Source organism: Diplotaxodon limnothrissa, linkage group LG7, assembly GCF_057381915.1.
Source record: "Diplotaxodon limnothrissa isolate DT_005_m linkage group LG7, D_limnothrissa_male_GT1.1, whole genome shotgun sequence".
Classification (NCBI taxonomy): Eukaryota; Metazoa; Chordata; class Actinopteri; order Cichliformes; family Cichlidae; genus Diplotaxodon; species Diplotaxodon limnothrissa.
The window spans coordinates 67,506,381-67,525,406 of NC_140602.1; the positions used below are offsets into that span (position 1 = coordinate 67,506,381).

General features: G+C 40.6%; 1 protein-coding gene across 1 annotated transcript in view; it reads right to left on the reverse strand.

The window, feature by feature from the left end:
* LOC146629659 (voltage-dependent calcium channel subunit alpha-2/delta-4-like) overlaps positions 1–19,026 on the reverse strand; it is an 87,125-nt gene that overhangs the window by 8,625 nt on the left and 59,474 nt on the right. Inside the window, exons 28-31 of the mRNA XM_085360168.1 lie at positions 12,945–13,006; positions 7,609–7,623; positions 7,441–7,485; positions 7,272–7,334 (exon numbers count right to left, since the gene is read on the reverse strand). Coding sequence (XP_085216294.1) covers positions 7,272–7,334; positions 7,441–7,485; positions 7,609–7,623; positions 12,945–13,006 — 185 coding nt within the window. The remainder of the gene's footprint in view (positions 1–7,271; positions 7,335–7,440; positions 7,486–7,608; positions 7,624–12,944; positions 13,007–19,026) is intronic.

Consider the following 19,026-nt stretch of genomic DNA (forward strand, 5'->3'; position numbering starts at 1 on the left):
CAGCTCAACCTAAAAGCTTCTCACCTCCATGGGCACTTGTTCACTATGTGTTTTAGTTCCGTTCTTTTTGTGAGGGACAATCCACAAAAACATTAACCTCATGTTTAGCTTGTAGTCAGCTTCCATCTGCACTTCCTGGACAGGAATGTAGAACAGTATAATACAAATACACACATATACATATACAGAGGGCATTAAACACAAATAGAATGATGTAATAATTAGCCTAACAGCACACTTTAATAAACATCACAAGACAATTTCTCCATCACTGTCCTATCTGAATCCAAACATCACAGGCTGTGTGATATAACCATTTTTAGAGGTTTAGAATTAAACAACAAGGCACATGCTTCCACCCTCACACTCGCTCTGCATCTCCATTTTGCTTTCAAAGATCTCCTGCAGCATGACCGAGATACCACCTTTATTCTTTGTACAGGCTTTATAAAGACATTATAAGGGAGTGACACACCTTTCAGGTCTGAAAAGTGCAGCCAAGGTGGAAAAGGCATTAAATCTGCATTCTTTCTAATGACCAGCAGTGGCCGACTACTCTGGCTGCAAGAAGACTTACGTCTGTGAGATTACAGGCTCTATTTGTAGACATCTTGCTTCATTAAGAGACTTCACTGACCAATCGTGATCTCACGGTGGCTACGTCAGTCACAGGTATCTGGGTCAAGACTTCCCATTTCCTGTCCCCCGGACACCATTTATGAAATCAGATATGTGTTCATACATGGTGAATAGAAATGCAATGCAACTGCTACACAACTACAGACTGCTGAAACATGAAACATTAGAAGCAGCCCTAAAACTCTCATCCCTTGCCTACAGATTGTTCATGGCCAGTTTGAAGAAATTAATTTTGATAATTTAAGATAAAGTAACTCACTTTGGCTTTTGTACAGATGTGTTTAAATCAAGTTTCCTGAAGATTTTAAATAGAATGACCCAAGGCTTAATTTTAGGCCCCATTTAATTTTTTTTCATTAATAAAATAGGAAATAGGAAATAATATGCCTACAGATAAAAAGAGCACCTTTATGCTGATGACACCATACGCTGCTTAGTTGGCTCTTCTCTGAATGAAATGCTGAGGAGCTACAAGTTGCCTTTCAGCAGCTGAGGGTATTATTTTGAAATTTAAAATGGGTTCTTAATGGTAATCTTAAGAGCTTGAAAAAAGTAGGTGTCTGGACTTCTGAAGCCTTTTAAATGAGAAATGTAACATCTTTCCAAACCTAAAGACATCCAGTCGCCTTCTTTTTTCAAGCCTTTCCAGGGGTGTCGAAGTCCAGGCCTCGAGGGCCGGTGTCCTGCAGGTTTTAGATCTCACCCTGGGTCAACACACCTGAATGAAATGATTGGTTCATTACCAGGCCTCTGGAGAACTTCAAGACATGTTGAGCCATTTAAATCAGCTGTGTTGGCTCAAGGACACATCTAAAACCTGCAGGACACCGGCCCTCGAGGCCTGGAGTTGCCCACCCCTGACCTACACAGACATATCTACGCAATGCTGACTAAACCAAATTTATGTTGTTTTCCACAAATCACTCCCAGATCTTAGATCTCAGGTTTTCATACCCTTTAAATAGATGTTATGTTCAAGAGTATAATCTTACAAATATTTGGGTATTTTGAGTGAATATTGAGAAATTAGGGGAAAAGCTGAAGGCTGGATTGGGTTTTTATTATTGAAATATGGTTCGTTTGAATGTATCAGTAAGGAATGTCTTGCAGCAGGGACTCACAGGGTCTGGTGATTACTTAAAGTGTCACCTTTCAGTTTATACATTGATTAATGTAATTTTTAAAATAGAAATATTTAATGAAAAAAATAATAAAAATCAATTTTATGATTTGAATTTATGAAAATGAGTTTAAATTTCTTAAACTTAATAAGACTGATCTGAGAACTGGTGTTTCTAAAGAGGGAGCTAGGGTGAAGCTTGTTTGGAGTAGAGACTAAATAAACATAGGTTATGAAATCCTTTTAACATCAGTTGGACTGCTGACTAAGTTACTGAAGTGATCCAAAGACACTGCAAGCTGACTGATCTCATTTAAGTCAAGGCGCTAAAGGTAACCTTAAATTATTTCTCTTATTGCAGCACACATAGAAAATTTTGTCCCCTGTAACCTCAAACTCAAAGTGCTTCTGGCAGCCAGAAGGTCAGCATACATTAAGTACGGATCATCTGGCCTTAAGATCACTAAGACTGTCATGTAACACAAACATCAGGCGTGCCCATGTACAGCTGTACTGGAGGCAAGTTAAAAAGCTGAAATACTTTAAGCGAAGCAGCAGATGTGGGATTGGAACATGGCCGCTCTGTACCAGAGTGTGTATATGTTGAGTTTGTGCATGTATGGAAGTTTGGTAGGTTCAGGATTAATCCTCAGTAATGTGGCTCTTAACAGGCTGGGTTAATCCAGAGTTAACGAGCAGCTGTCAGATGGACAGCAAACTCGCAGTCCTCACATTTCTTTACTGGATGACATCACCTTATGGTAACACGCACTATATTGCCAAAAGTATTGACTCACTCCAAATAATTAAATTCAGGTGTTCCAATATCTTCCATGGCCACAGGTTTTTAAAATCAAGTACCTAGGCAGACTTCTTTTACAAACATTCATGAAAGAACTGGTTGCTGTCATTGAATTCCAGGGTGGTACCGTGATAAGATGGAGTTCAGCTGGGAAATTTCCTTGATGCTAAATATTTCACAGTCAACTTCTAGTGGTATTATAACAAAGTGGTGCTGAAGTGTATAGTGCTCAGCGGTCGCCAACTTTCTGCAGAGCCAGTCACTACAACCCTCCAAACTTCATGAGATTAGTTTAAGAATAGAGCTTTATGGAATACCTTTCCATGGCTGAGCAGCTGCATCCAAGCCATACATCACCAAGTGCAATGCAAAGTGTTGGATGCAGTGATGTAAAACAGTGTTCTCTGGAGTGAAGAGTCATGCTTCTCCATTTGGCAATCCGATGGACTAGTCTGGGTTTGGTGGTTGCTAGGAGAACGAAACTCATCTGACTGCACTGTGCCAAGTGTACATTTTCATGGAGAGGAGATTATGATGTGGGGTTGTTTTTCAGGAGTGAGGCTCAGCTCCTTGTTCTTTCTAAACAAGTTTTAAAACTTCACTTTCACATAGCAATAAAGTACTGTGCAAAAGTCTTGCCCCTCATTTCTTTATATTTTGCTTCCAAGGAGCCAGACTTCTTGGTACATTTTTGAAATGGTCTTAAGCAATAATTCTGCGAGGAGGAAGCAGGAGTACCTAGAGAGAACCAACACAGACATGTGGAGAACATGCAAACTCCAAACAGAAAGGCTTCAGCCAGGTGATGGATTTGCACCCAGGACCTTCTGTGAGGTAACAGGGCTACCAACCATGCTGCCCAAACTGGTCACCATTTCAGGGAGCAATAAACCTAATTCCTAGTTCCCATTTTCCCAGCAAAATATAAAGAAATGAGGAGTGGCTTAACAGTAACGCCCACTCACATCTTGGGTCATTTGACCTCAGGAAATGGCCCAGTGGGCTCACCTGAAACCTTGGCTGATTGTGACCCACACCCGTTTTCACACCTTGGCTCGTGTGATTAGGTAGAGGATCAATAGGGGGTACATGACCCCCTTGGAGGACAATCCTATGGGGCTTAAAATCTGAGACTTGCCACCATTTACTCTTAGACCTGAAGCTTCTCGGATGAAACGTCTTCAAGAAAATTAAAAGAGTCCAGACGCTTTTCTTTCCAAGCTCCTTAGACTACGATGACCTGGATGACTGAGAACCTTCGCAGACATACAGTATGTTTCACACAATACTGTATAACCAAAATACAACCAGAGTGAAATCCCCAGTTGCAAAGAGACACAACACAAACAAGTCATGTCAATATGATTGCATTTATAATTAAGACAGCAATTATTTGTTGCCAATCTATCTGAGACTGATTGCAGTCAGTTCGAGCTGGACTGTGATTGTCTGAACAAAGGTTATTGCCCTCAACCTGTGAAATTGCTGATTGATTAAAAGTGATCACCCAGAGGTTGAGGCTGCTGCACATTCAACTTCTGGGCATTGCAACTACTTGCAATCAGTTTATAACAACAACAAAAATTCATTGCAATCAACGAGCAACCACCTGATCTTCCAAGCTGTAATGAAGTTGCACCAACATGAGGTCTGCAAATTACCACATCACATCATTATGTAACAGTTCTAATGTTTTGGTTCTGTTATATAAATAAATATTAATGGAAAAAATACTGCTACAGATTTTAAAACTGAAACACAACAAAAAACTATATAAAAAATATAATAAATGTCTGCTGTCTGGCTCTGCCATCAATCTGTGGAGTAATTTTGAAAAAGCTAAAAAAGGCAGCTGTGCTGATGCAGTAACACTGCAGAGGTTCATGAGACTTTCAGCTGTGTGGTTGCAGACTAATCTACTCTTTTTGCATTTCTTAATTTGCTGCATTCTTTGTGTGAATTAGCAGAGCGACTGTTATGTTTTCTTGTGGGATTAGTAGAGATGCTGATTGCATTAGCACTCTGGGTTGTACCATTAATGACGCCATGATGCCGCCAAGTTGTGTGGCTTGTGGAAAAACAACAAACAACTTTTAAAACGTATTTTAGGACTAACTCAGAAGTCTTGATGCAGTTTAAAAAATATCAGATTTGAAAAGCAATTCCATACATAAGTTAAGAATCCCCACTGATTTAGACAGAGATATTAAAATGACTGCCCATAGGCCTGTCGAGTGGCAAAACTTCCTTTTAAAACTAAACTGTCAACATTAAAAAATAAATCCTTTGTGTTTAATTACAGTGTTGTCCTTAAAACACAACTGGAGCTGAAATATCTGCAGCACAATCACTCAAGGCAAAGATTGCAGTCATTCTCATTTGAGAAACATGAAGTACAATTTCCAACCCTCCCTTTTCCTCTGATGTTTTTCATCAGTACTGTAAATATGTGTGATTGTCTTACTGTTCCTCTTCTGAAAGTTTGTGATGATGCAAGTGCGCACTCATGGTGCAACCATAAAGGGCTGATCCAAGAGTTTTTCCCACTTACTTTAACACTGGCCTTGATGGAAGTGGAGGTTTGAGTTTTAATGACGTAGGACAGAAAACACAGTGAGCATGCTTCAGGGAAGTAAGTAAGTTTTCCTTGTTTGCAAGAAAATTCTACTTGCAGGGCTTTTCTCTGAGAAGAGATGAGATGGACTTAAACCCACACGTAAACACAAGTGTGATCTCAGCCTGGCGAAGTCAGATCTATCCTGCTTCACAGGTCAGACGAAGGAGGCAGGCGCAGCAGCTGTGATGTTTACTGTTAATGCATCACACACGCACACAGATTAAGACCCAAACTGTCCTCAAATCCTGTGAGGCATCCAGATGTTGATTATGAGCACATTAAATGGTCCAGAGAGCTGCGTCAGGCTGAGAAATCACCTCCTGACTCTGACTGCAGGTCTGACAGACGGACAACACATCCACGACAATGATCGCATTTTAAAAATTTAAAAATCAAAAATAAACACAACTTCTTGACTCCAAGCAGGTTAAACAGAGGATTCAAAACCCAGTTTTTCTTGGTCAGTTCAATTCAATTTTATTTATATAACTCCAAATCTATAATAATGGTCACCTCAAGGTGCTTTGTAATGTAAAATAAAGACACTACAAAAATAGAGAGAAACTTCAACAATCAAACGACTCAATATTAGCAAGCACTTGGTGACAGTGGGAAGGAAAAACTCCCATTTAACAGCAAGAAACCCCTTGAAGAGCCAGAGCCTTGTTTTTTTTTCACATTTTCCCTTCATACACAACATCAGGATTTAAAGTCAACATTAGAAAAACAAGATAGGAAACAAGGTTTAGAACAAACAAACAAACAAACAAACAAAAATCTGTTTCAAAAAATGTCCTTGGGGATTATTTCAAATACTCTTATACCAAACACACTACATATTTACAGCCTCTATAAATTCGGTGTAAAGATACTTTTTGACTTTTTTCACATACTCATCTTCCTCCCCAAACCTCCAAGCTGTCTGCTGGAGTTTCCTTCCTGTTAAAAAGGAGTTTTTCCTTCCCACTGTTGCCAAGCACTTGCTCACAGGGGGGGCATTATTGGGGTTTTCTCTGTATTACTGTAGGGTCTTTACCTAAAAGTATAAAGTGCCTTGGAGCAAATGTTGTGATTTGGTGGTATTTTACCTCCTAGGACCTTGTGTCCACATATGTGGACATCACATTTTTCTCAAAGACAAAAAACAAATCTTGTAATTCTTTGTTTTTACATTTTTTAGGTCCCAATCAGCCCAAATAGCAAAGAAAAATTAAAAATGCATGCCATGAGAGAGCTTGGGTCTTAGGAGGTTAAAAAACAAACAAACCAACACTATACTATACTGAATATCGTACACAACTCAAGCTTCTCGGGCAATGCAGCATTTAGCTGCCCCCAGCGTCCTGTCTTTCACCCTCCCTTTAACTGTCTGTTAACCCGGATGATTTGTCTAATGCTACGTGTTGAGAAGCAGGTAGGCACTATTACTGAGAGAGAGAGTACTCGTGCTCCAAACGTCATTGTGAAAGCACACAGTCTATAGGAGAGAGTGACAGTGCATCCTCAGATGTTTGTCAACGCATCCCTGCTATTATAAAGTCACTGCTCGAAATCATCGCAGGCCAAAATGACTCTGCAGTGCAGATCTAAAACTGTAGGCAAGGGCACAGATACAGTTGCTGGGTATATTTAAATTTTAAGCACACAAAATTCTGACTTCAAAATACCCACCAACAATTTTTATATATCCAAACAATGTGTAACAGTCATTTCGAAAACAGGGAACTGATGCGGTCATTTGATATTTTCCATCTTTTTCTGCTGAAGTAAACTGAAGTGTGGATGTGACTTTGTGAAAGGACGTAAAGTTTGGTTGACAGAGCAATCAGAGAAAAGTTCGCGCCATGAAATTCCTCACAAGAAGGTTTATTTTATTTGGATCATAGTTTCTGCTGCTGACGTTTTAGTCTGTGTATTTCTTTGGTGGACTTTGAGCATCACAAAGCAGACTGATGGCTCCTGAACAAAATGATCCAGATGGATAAATAGTCCAAAGGGCCAGAGGAAGAATACAGAGATTTGATTCAGAGGTGAAGTGTCCCTTTAAAACGAACTGCCCCACAAGCATAGTGGTAAAGAGTGGTGGATCTTACCTCTCTCCTCTCTTTGGACAGCACGACAAAGCCGTTGTTGTCGACCAGGTAACAGCTCAGATCCTGAACAGGAAGAAGCAGAAAGAAACGGGTCTCTTTAGGATCTTCTAACACAGAGGATGATTTTTAGTGATGAGCAACAAACAAGAAACAACTGCTGTGCACTTACATCACTGTCACAGCTGAGAGGACACACACCTTCAATGTCTGAACACTGGAGGAAGGGAAGGAAAAGGAAAGTGTGGAGATTTTAGAGAATTTAGTCTGAATGCTTCTTTTTATGGAAAGTAATAAACCAGTAAAAACAACATAATTAATATAATTAATGTTTACTTACATCTGTGTCGTTGGGCTGCAAGATGAAACAGACAGTGAAAAGAGTGATGCATAAATTAAAATGTAATTATTATAAGAAATTAGAGATAATAAGCAACATTTATGTTGGCATCCTGCAGAAAACTAAAGCTCGGCTGTGAATCCGTTTCTGTGATAAACACAGAAAATTTATACGATGCAGGTGAGGACGGATGACAGCAGCTTTCACCCTCACGCTGCTGCAGTTTTTAAATTCAGATTTTTGAATCGAGCTTCCTTAAATGATCCCTTTAATCTGCTTAAACTGTCACAAAGAGCATCTACTTGCATAAGATGTGGTTTTATTTTGGGTCACACACCATCATTTGGTTTAAGAGCACCAACAGCTTCAGTTTCCACTCGCCAGGATCAGTTTTCTGCTATAAAAATGCAAGAAGGCATACTTTTACATCCTGTTTTGAAGACGAGAACCTCTAATCCCCAAACTTTAAACTCCACCGAGGCTGAGAGGTTTTTACTGAAAGGGAATGACACGTTACGAAGCTCAGAAACTGTAAATCAGCTGCAAGAGAATGTAAATGTGTTGAGTCGGTCGGATGAGTTAGTGTCGGCACTGAAGCTATCCTGTAAATACATTAATCCAGCCCGTCACAGCTGTCAGCTCCTATTAATAACATTATCTACACCATCAACCTCCACGGGACATCTGCAGCTCTGCTTCTGCTTCACTTAACTGCAGGGGGGGACGTTTGCAAGGTCAAAGACCTGCGGAGAGAGTGTAATACTAGCCGGCCTTCTGGGGACAACTTTTTCAACAGGATCAAAAGTTTGTAGCCAATTTTCAGCTTATTACACAGCAGGAAGGAAACCTGCAGAGCTCAGTTTGCTTCTATTAGATCTTCACCATCAGGGCCCTGTGCTTCGTACGTCGCTTACTACATCCAAGATCAAATGAAACATCCAAGACCAAATCATCGCGCTAACTCTGAGCTCGCTATTCCGGTTCCCCGAACACACCTGTTGTTGACGATTAGTATAGCTGGATGAAGTAATGTGAGATCACTGGGTGGCCCAACAGGGGCTACGCATCGATAGTAGAAACATTGATCGGCAACCCTTTGATTGGTCGGCGAAAATGTCGAAGGAGCGCGCTCGGTATTTTTCGGCAGCAGAGCAAGAACTCTTGAGTGAGGGATTTCAGGAGTTTCAGAGTTTAATTAAAACGCAAGGGAACACTGCAAAGGCTGCAAAAGCAAGGAGAGAGGGCTGGCAGAAAGTTGCTGACAAATCAAACTCGTAAGTAATTCAATAATAACAATAATAATGGAGTGGATTCATATAGCGCTTTTCAAGGCACCCAAAGCGCTTTACAATGCCACTATTCAGTCACTCTCACATTCACACACTGGTGGAGGCAGCTACGGTTGTAGCCACAGCTGCCCTGGGGCAGACTGACAGAAGCCAGGCTGCCATATTGCGCCATCGGCCCCTCTGGCCAACACCAGTAGGCGGTAGGGTAGATTTATCATATCACACCATATTATCCAATATTATATTACATTATATTATATTATAATATGTTATATTATATCCCCTTTCACATTAGAGCCACAACAGGACCCACTAGAACATGGGAACAAGTAAAAGTGAAATATAAGAATATTCTACAGAATGGTAATATTAATCACTTATATTGCTTTTAGTCTCTTGGAAAGAGACCCTGGAATACTCTGTTTGTTTGTTCATAACAGCAACCAAGAAAAGGGCAGAGCAAAAAAAAAGACAGGTGGTGGTCCTGCACCCCCTCGTCAACAAGTTGGTTAAGTAAATAATACCCTCACGGGAAAATCGATATCTCTCTATGAGCACACTGTCGCGCTGAGCTAAAGGATCCTGTCTGTCCCGCAATATACGCTGAATTCTGAGGACTCTCCTTATCAATCTTGCACCTTCCGCAATGGGTTGCTCGCGTAAACGGACAGGATATGACTGCGACAGGCTTCCCAAATCCACCTTCTCTTTTATAGCCGTGGTCTCTCATCTTGATTACACGAAGTAATTTACAATTACTACTCTGAAATATGAATTACATCTGTAATAATCACATACATGTAATAGAATGTTAATAGTACATTTCCCTTTTTTAGGGAATGACCTGTATGTATCTGTGTGAAATCAATAAAAGGATCAAGTGCTGCATTATCTTTAGTTACATTGATGTTATTTATTTATGGTGAAACAGTGGTGGAATATCGCTGTTGCTTTCGTATGAATGACGCGGACATACCTGCGTGGCCGCGATCTAATCCTGTTTACATAAAGTAAACCTGCTCCCCAGCAGGTTTACGCTTACGGCTCTGTTGCTATGACAGCAAGTCCCGGATGGGCTTCGGGGAACCGAACGATCCAGGATCACGCGAAATCGTCAACAATCTCATCCAGCTAACTCACTTAGCGCGGTACGAAGAACGGGCCCCAGGGGGAAAAAAATAAAGTCTGTTTCCTAAATTATAAGGGGCTCTTCTTGTGCTCTGCAGTCGTTCCAGTCCATGACAAAAATACCTCTGCTTGGAGTCACTAGGTAGAAATACAGCAGCAATCTTTCCTTCTCTTTATCAGATGGGAAAAAGGTTTTGTAATTAGCACCTTCTTACATCTATTACAGAGACGATCAAGATCAAAACCATTAACTATTAGATAATGTGTGGCTGGGATTTGGTCCTGTTATCTCCTGTAGCTCCTGTTCCTCTGATTGGAGACACTATTCCTCACCATGCCAGGTGCTGACAGGTCAATTTTTTGTGGGGATTTTCTCAAAGCTGCAGGATAAATACAGTCAGAAACCAGATGAATAATCAAGTTGAAGAGAAAGCCACTTTTATTTACTTCGGTCACAATCCTGATCTAATCACACCTCGATATTTTACATGAAAAGGCTGCAGCACCTTCAGAGTGCGGTTGGCAAGAAGCAGACTTGGTGTTGGAGCGAGCGCTTTACAGCCCATTTCCACAATGCTGGTTGCTTTGAAACATTTAATGTTCAGTCCTTTTCACAGCTCAGGGAGAGGTTGGAGGGCCAGACTGGAGTTGGGCCTACATCTCTTGTTTGGTTCAACCATCTGAGGGATTATCTGCACCACAGTTCATTACAACCAAAGCTCATTGTTATAATTTACTTAAGGGTCTTTCTTGAAAAGAAATCAACACTCTGTTTTGTGTTGGGATAAACAGACGTCATTTACGATGGTGGTCTGCTGTAGTACCAACATCACCCACTTTCTGATATTTCTGTGCAAAAGCTTAATAAGTCCAAGAAGAGACACATGGAGAAGGAAATGAGCAAAAATGGGACCTCTTTAGACTAAATGACCCAACAGGACTAACTAAAGAGCACAATCCATTTCTGATGTATTATTAAGAATGAAATCCACTAGCTTCTGATCTTATTGACTTTATTCTATATGCACATTTTGGTTTAATCCTAATGAAAGGTCGGAGAGAATTATCGCCTACACTTAATGATTTTTGCTCTCTAATGAACAAAAAGGAAAATTGAAAAAATGACCTCTGAATCTGGAGGATTATAACTGAACAGTCACAAGCAAGAATCTCTTCTGTGTCCTTGGAAACTTGGTGACATTTGGTGCTGCTTGTTAACTACCTGGAAGACTCTGGCCCAACTGCAGACGAAGCTGCATCTCCACCACGAAGATGTTTATGATCCCACAGGGGGCGGAGATATAAAACTTGGATGGCTTGATAGCTTATTTACATTTTAGCACCTCTGGCTTTAAATATTCTCAAAAGTCTGCACTGTTTCAGATCAAACCTGCAACAGCAGACAGTTTGTACAAGGTCACAGCCAGAATACAGTTCAGCAGGGAATTAGGATGCTAAAAACAAGCCTCTGTTTGTCCTCTGATACTGTATATTCAGTCAGATCTTAGTTTTTATATCAGAGGACATAGAAAAGTAACACAACTGTGAATCGGTTAGTCTTCAATTCTATTCTGCAATGAAGTTATCAGTGCTGTAACATCAATATCCGATCAATGCCAGACTCCCACCAGGTGCATGTTGAGGAAGTCTCTGTGTTCAGGGTCAATTTAGCAGAATTTGACAGAAAACTAGTGCCGTGGTCTTTGAAATCCCAGCTGCTCCATCCATTGAAAATGATGGTGTGAATAAGAGTTCTGTAACAGGAAGTGCATGTTTCATTTCACCAAATCAGGGCAGGAAATAAGAAAGAAACAAAGAAATTAAAATACATCCGCATGTTTTATCCACTTTAGAAAAAAGGCAATTAAAGCCTTTGAGCTAATGTTAATGTCAGCTTGAGTTGAGCTGCTGGGCCCTTAGTCTTGACTGGCAGGTGTTTGTCTTTGCAGTTTGTTGCTCCAGTTCATCGTTCTCATATACACACATTTACAAATACCAGTTTCATAAGCCAACTGGTTTTTTTTTTTAGAGATATTTAATTAATTAATAAAAGTCAAATACAAAGCCCATTCGAAGTCAGAATGCTATGTTAAATATAAAGAGCACTTAACCCTTTATTTAGAAACTGCACAAAAGGAAAAAGTGGGTTGCAAAGACGGTTGTACATGTGCAACAAATAAAGCAGCTAACTATACCAACTACAGTATATCAGATATACCAGTTAAATGTGTGGTAGGATGTGGGCTGGCATGAGACTCAAATATATTTAGCAACTGATTTTAGTGTCTTTTTTCTTTGTCTTTTTCACTCCTCCAATACGCTCTGCTGTCCTCCATGCTCTTATTTTGAAAGTTCCATCTCTGATATTAAGAAATCCTCAGCCCCGGTGTGGCATTTGTCATCCTGCAGTCTGACAGACATCAAATCCACTATCTTGAACTGTTGCAGTTTCTATTTCTGCTCGGAAGAACCACTGCAAGGTGGATGGTCTCTCTAAGCGGACCCTGCATTTGGTTTGACATTAACTCGTAACTTAAAGTGCTTGATTTGAACAGATGCTGCTGCCTGTCACATTATTCTGACAAATTCATATGGTGACCCCTAACTGAGAGATTATGAGAGAAAATCTCTACATGTAAACAGCAAAGGTTACAAAATAAGGAATTAGAAACATTTCAAAGGTTTTGGTAGGAAGCAAATGCCTGGCTGTGATGTTCTAAGGTACACTTAAAACACAATCTCCACCAACACCTTTAACTGGTTTGTGTTTCTGTAGTCAGCTTCAGCCCGCTTTTTAAGGGAAAAGTCACTTAAACTTCCTGTCAACCTCTAGACAATAAACACAGGTCAATGAAATGACCTCAAAAATGAAAGAAATCAGACAATGTGTGTTTGTGTGAAAGTGAGTCCTGCGGTCACCTGCTTGGCGATGGCCCAGAACCGCTTTTCCAGCCAATCCAAGGACATCTGCAGCCCGACAGCTAAAAATAGAAAACACACAGAGACACGCGCAGCATTAAGACAGACGCAGGGTAAGATGGACTCTGCAGAGGCGGCGCTGAACATTTTGCTGTGTTTGTGGAGGAAAGGGAGGTGGACAGGAAATCAATTCGACCCTCGGTTCACCTCTGTCGTGTCCTGACGCCAATGAAGGGATGTAAACACTGATGAGCCTGATGGTGTGTGTGCTCCCTGCAGGCTGGGTAATGACACATCTCTGGGTAATGCTCTGTAGCAGCTTCATTACTGTGAGCATCAGACTGTAGTACACAGCAAGCATTTAGGAGCATGTTGAACGGGGAACAGTTTATATTCTGTTGAGAATCCGTGTCAAGTTAAATCTGGGCTGATGTGTCTAAAGACTTCACTAAAACCCAGTTGACCACTTGCTGAAACCTTCGCCTGAATAACATTGGTTCAATTAGTGTGTACAAACTGTAACTCAAAGCAGATTCATCTAGTGCTTTTCTAGAGTAGCTCTACATGATTCATAGTTTAGATGAATCCTTTATCTTTCAACATGTATATTAAACAAATATGTAAGACTGCTTTCTTTAATTTTTGCAGTATTGCTAAAATTAGAAGCATCCTGTCTCAGAGTGATGCTGAAAAATTATTTCATTTATTTATTACTTCTACGCTGGACGACTGTAATTCATTATTATCAGGAAGTCCTAAAAACTCCCTGAAAAGTCTTCAGTTAATCCAAAATGCTGCAGCAAGAGTCCTGACAGGAAAGAGAGCAGATTTCTCCTGTTTTGGCTTCCTGTTAAATCCAGAATTTAAAATCCTGCGCCTCACATACAAGGTCTTAAATAATCAGGCCCCATCTTATCTTAATGACCTTGTAGTACCATATCACCCTATTAGAGCACTTCGCTCTCGCTCTGCAGGCCTACTTGTTGTTCCTAGAGCATTTAAAAGTAGAATGGGAGGCAGAGCCTTCAGTTTTCAGGCCCCTCTTCGGTGGATATAATATAACATTCAAGATGATCATGCTCACACTGGATTGGCTGTGTTCAGTGAATGAAGCCTACAGAAGTGTGAGTGAGTTAAAAATGTGCCAACCTGACAGCCAATCACTGATCTTGGACACTGTAGCCATCCCTGTAAGTACATATAAGTACAGTAGTCATATAATGCACTGTAATTTAGTTTGTGTTTGTTTGCTTTTGAGCTGGTTTAAGCTGATGTTTTTTCATTTCTGTCACGCAGTAGAACCAAACCAAAGCATCTAAAGCAGGTAAAGCCTTAGATGGTGTATGTCACATGCTAAATTGTAGGTAGTCTGTGGTAATTTCTTGTTCTTTGGCATCAGTAAAACATCCCTCTAAGGCCTTCGGCTAATCTAAAAGCATGAGGCAATGAACGCATTTTGGACGACACTGCTCTGATTGTTTGTTCCCTGCAGAATTGATTTCAAATATTATTAATTAAGCCCAGAGATTTCTAACCCAAAGTTATTAATCAGATCTGCCTCCTCTCTCAGCACGAGTCTCCAGGATGACTCGTTCCTTTTTGCTTTGAGGTTAAAACTGGTACAAACTGATCTGAAAGGATTCCTTTGTCATGACTGAAGAGATGAAAGTTTCAAACCCTGCCATCACTGAAAACACTTTTAAACTCTTCTTTTGAAAAATTACGTTTTGTGAGTCATGACATTTCATATTGCTTTACCCTTCATTCTTTCAGTGCTTTAACTATAGGGTTTTTTTTTTAAATACTTTTCCAGGAGTCGTCATTTTTATGGTGAAAGTAAAAGCTGATAACTAAAATTAAAAAGCTGCTTTCATCTGTCTTAAACTCTTGGTCTGTGTTTTAATTACCACCATCCATTTCAAAGGTAAAAGTGCTGTGAGAGAAGAAAAAGCTTGATGGATGAGAACAATTACACAGCTAATGGACAAGGAAAGTGAGAATAAGACTTGAACAAAAACACTATCAACCTGCAAAATATTCTTCTTAGTGCTCTATAACTAACAACAAGGACACTCGAAGATGTTACCGTCACCATAAATGAGAGTCAGTAAGTGTGCACAGATCTGAATGGATTTAAGCTCACATGCTGGGTTATTGTGAAGATATTTCAAACAAAGTCTAAGGCGCCGAGAGAGGCACTGCTGAAGGCCTTTAATGAGCAGTAATGAATGAGTGTCTACAAGGTGGACAGGAGGAACACGTTATAGTTGACGGGAACAGATGGACACGAGAAACAAAGGAAATCAATCGAAACAACAACATCGAAAATGAGGAAAAGAAAACTGGATCAACTTCTGCTTTGTTGTCAGAGTGAATGATCTCGTTACCATTCGTGCCAGCACGGGGCATTTCAAAGTAGAATGGGAGGCAGACACCTCTCCTGTGGGGCCAGCTCCCAGCTTGCTTTCAGGAGACACACACCCTCTCTACTCATAAGATCAAAGTTTTCCTTTTTGATACATTTAGGGCTGGATAGGTGGTCCTGAACCCTCCCTTATTTATTCTGGATAAATGAGCCCAGTCAATACTGGATTTTGACAAAAATTGAAGCAAGACTCCAACATCCAGTCAGACCTGGCACCTCCGCCCTCCGTATATTACTTGGTAACCTCCCCGTTACAGGACCTGTGGGAGTCGTTTCACCTCACGGCAACTTAATATCTGAAACTGTTTTTGTCACTTTCATAATGAAAACTCTTCTTCACGCAGGCAGCTGGTCTGCAGCCTACAGATGAGAGATACGAGGCGGCACGTCAAGCCTCTTGTGTTCTGGTATTATTGGAAAAGCCGAGCAGCCGTAAAAGCTTTTATTTGTGGTCATTGCTTGTTATCGAGCTGCTAGTTATTGAGCATTCCACCGACTGCAGACTCTGCTCTGATGCTGCAGTATGAAGAAAAAAGAATACACTTTTGTCCGTTTGGTTGCTGCAGAGAGTTTCATCTCCATTCCTGCACTTTAGACTAAATTTTAGTCTAGTTTCTGAAGAACAGAGAATACTCAGTACTAATTGGCTGTGCAGAGGCAATGAGGCACCTCGCCGCGCTTTTAATACAGAACCGCAACTCATCATTAACGATCTCTGACACACTGACCTCCAACCTTTGACTTTGAGCCACATTTTTGCTCCTGGTTCTGCTGTGCTGCTGAGAACTGTGCAGTTTGTGATCCAGAGACTCTCTCAGTTTTGTTCGGGTTGATTAAAGATCTTTCAACTTTGAGCTTTTGATGTCTTCAAGCTGAAAGATGCTAGTCCATCAAGTGGGAAGAGATGCATTTGCCTCCCTCACAGGAACAGATTGTTTGTTCATTCATTCTCACCTCGTTCAATACAAATACCCAGCATAAAGTACTCTAAGAGCTTCCTAACAATTCAAGAAATATCTGTATAAACCTAAGTGGAAACTGTCTCTGGCAGCATTGGACCTGACAAAGTGTTTTCAGCTCATTTGGTGGTTCTGCTCAGTTTTTAGGCGTGCTATAGTGAGCACATTGATTAGCTGTCTGGACACCATTTTACCCTCATTTTTGCTCTTATTAGTTTCCAGAGTAAGAGGCATAAAAAGCCCCTTTACACTCTCTTGGCAGCCAGAAATGGAAAGACTAGAATGAAACGAGTATTTTGCAGATAAAAAGCTCATTTAGATATTCCCCACAGAGAGTGGTGGAGACTGAAAACAGAGCTCAAAGAAGTCATGTGCAGGAAAGCTGTTTGGTTTTTCATGTTACAGGTAACGTTGCCAGTGGACTTGCAAAGTATCTTAACTCCAGACTCTGCAGCTGCTGGCAAATGAATCATTGACCTCTTCAGAATAATCTGACTGACAGAAGTATCTTTGGTAGTATGTCTGTGAAGATTCTCAGTCATCCAGGTCATCGTAGTCTAAAGAGCAGTGTTGGGTAAGTTACTTTAAATTAGTAACTTAGTTACATTACTAGTTACTTCTATCAAAAGTAACTCAGTTACTTCAAGTTACTTGTTACTTTCAAAGTAACTAGTTACTAGGAAAAGTAAGTTTGGTTTTACTCAGAATTCTCTTGTTAATGTGTTGCTTCCATAACTTTGCCAGTCTTCTAGCTTGCTTACTTGCCACAAGTGCACTGTGCCACCTACCAATAGAAAGGAAAAGATAATGTGCACATTTCCACGAGAGAAATCCCACGCCTGACCGCCATGATTCTAGCCTACGTCACAGCGTCATGTGCGCCTTTTACATCCAACACAAAAACTGCAGTCGTGGTGCTTTCGATTGTACTCAGAACTCGGAAATTCTGCCTTCCGAATAGGAAGATGTAGGCAACACCAGACTGCAGATGAGCTGCATACAGGGCTGGACTGGGACAGAAAATTGGCCCGGACATTTTGACTAGAGACCGGCCCGCCATTATAGGAAAAATCATAAAGCCTTTGAATGAAAACAAACACTGTTGTGACAGTGATGTTCACTGTTCTGATGGTATATATGCATCAATCTATCAATTGTTTGTTGTAAGATTCAGATAATTATTTTTTAAAAGCTAGACATTTTAAATGAGAATAAGAAAGAAAAGTATTTCTTTGTGCCCCCCACACAGAATAACTCCACCTTTGTGTCTTTTTCATTGTAGCTGAATTACGAGACAAACTGTGTTCCTTTTCAGCTCAATAAGAAACGCTAATATTTTCTCTGAGTACGAGACGATTCTGTTTTTTACGGGATGGTTGGAATCATAATAATTAACCTTATGAACAAAATAAAGTTCAACATCAATAACATCATAGCACCCACCCAGCTGTATAAACTCCGTCATGCTAGCTAGTAGGCAGTAAGAGTTATTGTAACTGACTGTAAAAAGTCAGCGTAACGAAAATAAACTCCACCTAAACCTGGTTTATATCTGACCAAGATAGACTGCAGGTCATAACTTCTTACCTGAAGTTCAGTTCACACTCGGACCGGCAGCCGCCTCGGGTCTCTCCTCCTCCTGCCTCCCCTTTCCCTCATCCACCTGCTGGCCTCCACCACTTGCTAATGTTACTGAATCTGTGGAAGCTCCGTGATAGCCACCACACGAAGTAACGAATAATGAGCCTATCTAAATCCCAGTAACGACTAACGCGTTCCCGGTTTTGGCATAATAACTAGTTACCGTGCTCGTTACCACAATAATAACGTAGTTACTGTAACGCGTTACTTAATAACGCCTTAGTCCCAACACTGCTAAAGAGCTTGGGGAAAAAAGCGTCTGGACTTCTTTAAGTTGCTTGAAGACGTTTCACCTCTCATCCGAGAAGCTTCTTCAATTCTAGGGTCAAATGGTGGAGAGTCCCAGATTTTAAGCCCTATGGGAGTGTCCCCAACAGAGATGGGCAGTCTGCCCATCTCTGTTTATACTTTTTTCAAGTAACGAGTAAAGTAAGGGATTACTATTGCAAAAACGGTAATTAGATTACTGTTACTTTCCCGTAGGAACGCTGCGTTACTGCGTTACTAAAACCTTGATTTTTTGCCAGAATGTCTCACGATAGTGACGTAAGCGAGTGCGCCGTTAGTGACAACAGCTGTGTGCAGATCAACAATGGATCATATATCGAGTGCAGAGAGAGTATGAGCATGCAGCGTTTAAAGCGTGGAAGTACTGACCTTACTTTGAGTTTGATTCCATAAAAAGTGACAAAAACATTAGTGTCTGTTGTGCGTGGGAAGAAAACTTCTTTTTACAGCGAAAAAAACCCCTAAACTTCCGAGCAAGCACCGAGTAGCTACGACGTAATGGGAAACTCACAGAGAAACTTGTGGATTCTTCAACTGACCGTGGCACACCTGCACCAGGGTAAACCTCCGCCTACCCCACTCCTGCTTTACAGGTGAAAATAGAGCAACAGGACCGCTGAGACTTTGACTTTATTTATTTTCTGCTGTGTTTTACTTGCATCTATTTGAAAGACTGAGTGTAAACACACAAAATATTTTATTTTATGTGCTGGAATGTGCAGAAAATAGGTTTAAATGTTAAACTAATTTCTTCCAGTCAGAGAATGTT